This window comes from Nothoprocta perdicaria, unplaced genomic scaffold, assembly GCF_003342845.1.
Source record: "Nothoprocta perdicaria isolate Ctin4 unplaced genomic scaffold, notPer1 scaffold_0, whole genome shotgun sequence".
In the NCBI taxonomy this organism is placed as follows: Eukaryota; Metazoa; Chordata; class Aves; order Tinamiformes; family Tinamidae; genus Nothoprocta; species Nothoprocta perdicaria.
The window spans coordinates 4,148,427-4,156,080 of NW_020454092.1; the positions used below are offsets into that span (position 1 = coordinate 4,148,427).

Genomic DNA, 7,654 nt, shown 5'->3' on the forward strand with positions numbered 1-7,654 from the left:
CTAGATAGACTTCTAGATATAAATCTGCTTTAAGGAAATATTTCTTCCTACAGGCCCTAGGCAAAGAAGTTCCTTAGATTTTTTTTTTTTCTCTATAACCATAATAGGCCGGGATAAAGTTGGCAGCACAACATAATTCCACTTTGATTTTAGCTTGATTGCTGGCCACACGAGTTGGCTAAAAATGCAACGGGTAATTCCTCTAGTGGCAGGCATGGTCTTACTCTAGATTTTCAGTCTAGATTTTGCACCCCCTATAGTGTGATCAAAAAACAGAAATACACAATTTATGAAGGAGCCAAGAATATAACTCAATCATTTAGAATAGTCTTAATCTTCTGAAAAACCATATCAGGCATTGATTTTTAAATTTTTATTCTCTATTACCCATACTTTCACATCCAAACATCAAGTGAAAGGTTTCTAGGAATTCTTTAGGCTCAAATATCATTGTAAGAGCAAGCGAAATCATGGAGGCTGCAACAAAGATTTGCGTACATTCATACAGCATCTCTACAGTCTGAGATTACTGTTTTTTTGAGGAGGGTGTGAGAGGGGATAAGGGAGAAGCAGAGGGTCACTTCTACAAGTAAGTACAGGAATATGCCAGTAATTGACTAATATTAAATAGAAGATAATGACTATCTACATACTAACCTGTCCCAGTCCAGGCATACCTCCTCCGAGACGTAGAAGTCTATCCATATTTCTAGAAAAAAATGAAACAAAGGAAAATATTCCCAAGCTCTCAAGTGTTTACTAAATTGCCATCTATACAATTCACCTTCAGTCACTCAGTATGTCAAAAATATTGGTGGTAATTACAACACAACATCAGACTTCCTGTTAATTAACACCACATATTAATTCAAGAAGCTGTCTTCCATGCTAATTAACAGACCTCATTTTATTGCTTTGGTTTTGGGTTATCCCCATTTCTGAAGATAAGCACTCTTGTCGTACTTTTCTAAACTTTCTTATTCAATTAATTGGGGTTTTTTTGTTGTTGTTGTTGCTGCTTAAGAACAGCACTTGCATTCCAGAAGCGCCTAAAACTTAGTTATGATCAAGTTTACTCCAATTTGTTAAGAAAGCATCAATAAAAACGTGAAAGTAAAGATTTTAGCATCCTCATTAGTAAGTTCTGTGCTAATTAACTTACAGCTTGTCAGTTACCATCAAAACTACATGTGAAAGATGCTGAGCAGACTATGGATCTCTGAATTAGCATCAAAAGCTTTCTTTAATGAACTCATTATACTAAAAGAAATACTGTAAAGTAAACATTTAATGTGTATATAGTTAGAACACTAATGACAGTAAAGTCATTTAATACATTTTCAGTGTTGCAGGTGGGATGCTTTAGTCCAAAGATAATTCCAATGCAACTGACCTGTTACTCTCATTAACAAAAGTAACTACAATTTAAGGTACAGTTAAAAAAATTGTAACTTTTAAATGAGTGATCTTCACGAAAAAGAATTGTTTTTAAGTTTTCCCACCAGCAGTGGAACATTATTTTTTTTTATAATAACTTTTTATAATTTAACTACTAGTTACTCAAAGCTTGTTGGCTTGAAGATGAACTTCATAAACTTGCACCTTGTATACTTGCTTTATAAGAGGAATTGAGACTAGTGATCAATGATATTCCAAAACTGCATTCATTCTTAAAACAGAAATTACATTAACATACACTCTGCATAATTCTGTTATGCAATATATTAACTGCACAAGTTCATTCAAGAACTTTAAAATAAGTTCAAAATTTTCTTGTATCTTTGACTTTATTTTAAAGAAAGATTTGCCTTGCAAAAGTAAAAAAAATCATTTTTGAATCAATGATACAATGACACATCTTCTGAAATATATTAATATACTTAATGGTTTTATATTTAACTAAGTTTACTTTTAAGATTAAAATATTTATTTTAACTACTCAGAAACAACTGAACCTACCACAAGGAAAAGTTAATCTAACTCCTACTTATTACCACATCTGCAATTTCATGGATTTCAAACAACTGTTATTTAAGACATAGTAATTTACATACCAGCGAATTATCATTTAATTCACTTCTTTGATTTTGTAGACTATTTCTATCACATGCAAATCCATCAGTTGCAGCCATAAGTGCAAGTATCTACTTAAGCTACCTTGGCACTGTGTGAATTAAAAAGGCATTATCGATTTAATGGCTGTGCTTTTCAGACAAGTACTGAAAACAAACTGCTTTATTAAAGCCAAAAGCTACACAGAGTCTATAATTTTTCTATCCCGTACTACAGTATGTTCCCAATCAAGCTGTAGATTTTGCAGGGAAAGATTAAGATCCTATGTAAAACTACTGCAGAAGAACCTAGTTGATGGCTTCAGTAAAACAGCCACAGATAACAGTTAATGTCTGCCAGCTGCGTTTCACCTTTTCTTCTCTCCATAGTAGCTCCTTGTCCATTGGCATCTTTCAGGACACTAACCTGAGCTCAAGCGTGGATCTGAAGTCAACTATTAAAAGTCTGATCTAAAGCTCTCTCAATCTCAGCTGTACACTTACTTTAAGAATTGCTTCGTCTCTTAAAACTACTAACCATAAGACATACCAGTAGCCTTTCCTATAACTATAGCACCTCATGTAATCTGATGCATTTTTAGGCATATATAAGAAATAACTCTTTTTTAACGTTTGAGTAATGCTGAGAAGTATTTGAGTTGCACTTTTTTAACTTTTTTTTTTTTCTCTCCTTTCTATCAGCATATCTTTCCAGGTTTGGGAACAAAAAAACAAAAAAACAAAAACAAAAACAAAACAAAACAAAAACACAACAACCACACCCACCTAATTCTGTGATTTTGTTACATCCCCTTGATTCTGTAAGATGTTCCACTAACCATCATAACCTAATCATGGAACTGAAGATTTCTGTGCTACTGCCTAGAGCCTGACTGGACATCCCTGTAAACCACAAGTTGATCACAAAATATTTCACTGGCTAGGGGGCTTGATTTTGGTTAGAATTTGGGCAAATAATGTTTCTTCTGTTTTTAATTTTAATTGCAACTAAAGCTGTTTAAATATGTTACAGCATATTTTGGACCCAAAATATTCGTCTATTTTGTATAAACATCTGAAAAATATTTTAGGATACAGAATCATATTGATTTTTTAAAAATCTGCTGTGTCCAAATATTACTTTAGTCTTATCTTCAGTGTACTAAATAACAATTTGGTATTTAGTTGAGGAGCATGTTTAGAGAATAATTAAGATATCTGTGTTTCAGAGTAACTTTAGCATTTATATCTAAAGCAAATTTGCATTTCAAACCTGGTATGCAGCTAGAGGTGATCCCAGAACAAACTCAGCAGCAATTCCCTTTTGCTTATAATGGTGACGTCTGTAAGTCTCTCTCCTGTAGAAAGAAGAAAAAAAAAAGGGGAGGGGGAAAGAAGGAGGAGAGAAACGTAAAGCTTAGAAAGAAGAACATTTTTAAAAAGTTAAATTAATGACCTTTCAAAGGACCATGTTCCATTGAAGAATAACCCAAAGAAAAACACCTTCTTTTTTTCTTTTGAATCACATAGTCAATGACTAGAAGCTGTAAATTCTATGTCCTACAAAAGCCCCATAATCCGTAACAAAGAAGTTCAAAAACTGCTCAGAATCAAGTGCAGAATTTTTCCGTATAAAAACAGAACAGGAATTCTTGCTAAGCACCAGTAATCATGTTTGGATTTTTTTTTCCTCTCTCCCTCAACTCAATGTAGCACATCAATCCAGACTATGTATAACAAGAATTCTGCTTCATCAATAAGAGACATTTATTTTCACTATAAAAGATAAGTGCATTAAAGATACCCAATTAAGAAAAAATACACATACAATTTTAAGTTCCTGGAGGAGAAATTAGTCTTTGCATTTTAGAAAAGAAACAAATACAGGATTCGTAAACAACAAAATGCATCTTTTATGCCAGTTGGATAATGTGATTTCTTGTTGGTGTGCATTATTTAAATGCATGTATTTAAACAGCTATTTCTCAGTATAACAGACAAGCATTTGAGCAATTGCGAAGTGTCAAGTGACAGTTTTTAGCTTTTTTTTTCTAAGTAAAGATTAATGCAATGTTGCAGATTCATCAAAGTTGGATGATGTACTGAAAAAATGTACATTATTCTTATCCAGGGACACAGAAGGGAAACAAAATATGTTTTACAGTAAAAGTGATAAAAGTTCATTACCCCTCAGAGGCTTTATATGGGTTTGTCCCACTGCCAATAAAAATCATGAAGTGCATAAAGTGCACAGAGCAGATAGGACTTTAAAAAGATGTTTCTACAGCCATAATCTGAAAATCCACTCAAGTCCTTTAAGTTTTTACAATTAGCATAGGTCATGCTCTCCCAAATGCTTCCCGACTGGTTAGCTGGGGAAATGTTACAGACTTCTTAGGGGGTTAAGATGACAAACAGAAAGTTCTGGGAGCACAGGAACATGTAAACTCTGATATTCCAGCCCATCCACTCCGCTTCCCTTCTCCATCAAGTTTCTAACAATTCAACTGATGCAGTTGCCCTTAAAACGCAGCCTATTAAGGCGCATATTTCAGGTAAATTAGAACATCGTAAAGTCTTTAAAAATCCCCACCAGTCTGTTCATGCATTTTAAGGCTAATAAATAAAAATAACAGAGAGTGAAACTATGGTCCTTTGTTGCTATTTTGCTGTAGATCACCCCAGCCAAGCAGGAAGTTGGTAAGCGGGTCCTGAGCCTGCGGGTACAGAGGGATTTTATCCACGTGTTTTTTTCTACGGGAGCAGCTGCTCTGACTTGACAAGTCAGAAGGGCCTTCAGGTTTGCCTGACTTCCAGTGGGGAAAGACTGCTTCCCACTTGGCTTAGGAGCTAAAGTTGCCTTACCCTTCTCCCAGAGAACACTGCCCACCAGTTGCATCCCCTCAATCACTTGCCGTGCAGTGTTTAGGAACAGATCTGTGAAATGATCTGTGGCCATGATTTGATAGACGTTTTTTTCAATGTCAATGTTAACATAAGGAGCAGTGGGGAAGCTGCTGCTGCTGCTTACCAACTTGATGCTGCTTTCTCAGTACTGCCAGGACAGCCATTTGTGCAGCCTCACAGTAAACTGATAGGCTAACAAAAATGTTGGTTTTAACCCTGTTCAGCTCTCTGATTGTATTCACACGGCGTCCCAGAAACAGTTGTCTTGGCAAAACAGAAAAAGCAGTCTTGGAAGACCTGACTGCTTCAAAGCATTATAATCCAGGCTCCAAAAGAAACTCACGTCAAACATGCCTTAAACTAAACGTGCCCCAAAAGTGTTTTTGTTTGGTTGTTTGTTTTTTAAGTAACTAAGGTTATTTAAAGGAAACAGATCTGAACTTCATCTCACAGAAGCATAAGAACAAAGGAGGATGTGTTAATCTTTCTGGGAAGTTAGTGGGAGAAAGGAGAAAAAAGGAACAAGTCACAGTTTCTCTGTGTTGAAAGGCTGGAGTGGGATTCCGCTAAACAGTCAAAAGCAAAATTTCTAGATTTCCACCAGTTATACACAAGGGTATAACCCACGAGAGGCTACATGAGTCCTACAGCTAACAGAAAAAGGAGACACAATAGCCAGCATTGGCACCAGCACCAGCCGCAAGCAGCTCCCAGGCAGACCCTGCACCCCTGCGACGCTGATCTCTTACAGCCAGCCGGACACGCAGGGCCCTACATTCCCTATCACCAGCTCTGGGAAGGGAGCAGAGGAAGGAGATACTGCGAGGCTGCAGCGGCATCAAAACTGCTGCAGCACCAGCGGACCTTGCTCTGTAGGGAAAACTCCTAAGGGGGCAGAGGAGAACATGAATGGCCAAACCACGGATGGAAAGACAAGGAACAGGGAACCACTGCTCGACAACCCCCATACTGCTGAGCCTGCCTCCTGAAGACAACTAAACTGCCCCTCATGGAAACCTATATGCTCATGGATGAAGCAGAATTAAAACACGGACCTCCTTGTATAACCAACCAAGAGTCTACACAAACAAACAAAAAAAATCACACACACACACAAACACCACCACCACCACCTACAAACCACCACAAACATAAAACCCCACAATATTCACAGCAAATCTCTTCTCCTTTCTCTCCTCAGAAAAGTATTTTTTATAACACCTCATATAACATCACACTCTGTCTGCAAAGAAGAGTAAAGGGAAACTTTAAAGAAGTGACTACCCTTCTCACCAAATTTCATAATGTACAGTGGCAAAAGGACAGGTAATTGGCCATTCTGGTGCCCTGCATGACTCAGAGGACATGGGCTTGCCATTGCTGTTTGTTATTTCAAGTAAACAAACAAAACCACTACACCAAAAACAGGGAATAATGAGGGAAGCTGGCAGGTTGTTAAGCAACTTCATCCCTCCCCCCTCAAAAAAAAAAAAAAAAAAAAATCTCTTGGTCACAGGATAGGGGAAAAAACAAACACACCATCCAAAGAAGGGTCACAAATCCACACATCTGCCCACCTACCAAACACATCCATTATCGAGACATTTGCAATAACAGATGTCAGTTCCAAGAGCTCTGGTTTGAGCCTTTGAAATCAACTCGAAACCAACCTAAGCTACTGTATCACCTTGCATGTGAGCCCTCCTCTTGATAACATGGATTTTTCTACATAAGAATAATGATTTCATAAACTCAGACTTAAACTGTTTTTTACTTTTTGTTGCTATTAAAGAATTCTGCTGTAACTGTAATTCAAGTCAATAAGCCTCTCCGGGGGTTATAAAAGTTATGAAAGCAAGTTAGTAAAAGAATTGTACGTTGAAGAGATGAATCATTTCACCGAGGAAAAAAAAAAAAAAAAAAAAACCCCACACCAAACTCACAGCAGATTCTTCACATGCAAGAGGGAAGGAAAAAATCCCCCTTGTTACACATTCCCCATGAAAAAGCGCTCGGCCCTGGAAAGAGGTGCCCATGGACAGCTCCCTGCTGCTCCCCAGGCCCCACGCGGGGCTCCGGGGTGGGCAGACAGGCACCTCCCGCCCAGCTTGCTGGTTCCTGGCAGCATTTGAGTACGCCTGTATACTTTTAAATAATTCTATATAGAACTGGGAAAGAAAAAAAAAAAAAAGAAAAAGAAAAAGAAAAGAAAGCTACTTTACTCCTTGTTGTTTTCCAGTTTTTCTGTTGTATGCCATAAAGAAAAAAAAACTTCTAAAGCCAACAGCAGCACATGGGCAAGTCTGACAACTTGTTATGAGCACCCAACTACAGCGCAGGCGCCGCTTGCTCCAACCCCACACTCCAGTCTCCCTCAGCACAGAAGCAGGGCAGGTACTTGTGGCTCTGTGTTGTTTTCCAGCGCTTTCCCCACCCGGATTGGGGATTTCTCCTGCTCCACAGCAGCCCGTGTTTTGGTCCCGTGCCCGCCCCACGCGGCCCGTAAAGCGCCGAGTCATGCGGGGCAAAGAGGCCGCCGCCGCCGTGCGCGGAACCGGCCCCAGAGCCGGGGCCCGAGACACGCGGGGCCTCCGCGCGCTGCCCGCGGCCGCCGCCTCCTCCGGGGCCTGCACGGGAAGCGCCCAAGCCGGCCGCGAGCGCCGGGCCCGGGGCTCCCGCGGCGGCACCGCCGGGGG

The 7,654-nt window shown here is 39.1% G+C and overlaps 1 protein-coding gene across 1 annotated transcript in view; it reads right to left on the bottom strand.

Annotated features, from left to right (window-relative positions):
* Positions 1 to 7,371, bottom strand: part of PSMD14 (proteasome 26S subunit, non-ATPase 14) — a 44,079-nt gene extending 36,708 nt beyond the window's left edge. Inside the window, exons 1-3 of the mRNA XM_026052359.1 lie at positions 7,357 to 7,371; positions 3,325 to 3,409; positions 658 to 709 (exon numbers count right to left, since the gene is read on the bottom strand). Of these exons, the coding sequence (XP_025908144.1) occupies positions 658 to 705 (48 nt within the window). The 5' untranslated portion in view covers positions 706 to 709; positions 3,325 to 3,409; positions 7,357 to 7,371. The remainder of the gene's footprint in view (positions 1 to 657; positions 710 to 3,324; positions 3,410 to 7,356) is intronic.
* Between the last annotated feature and the right edge of the window lie 283 nt (positions 7,372 to 7,654).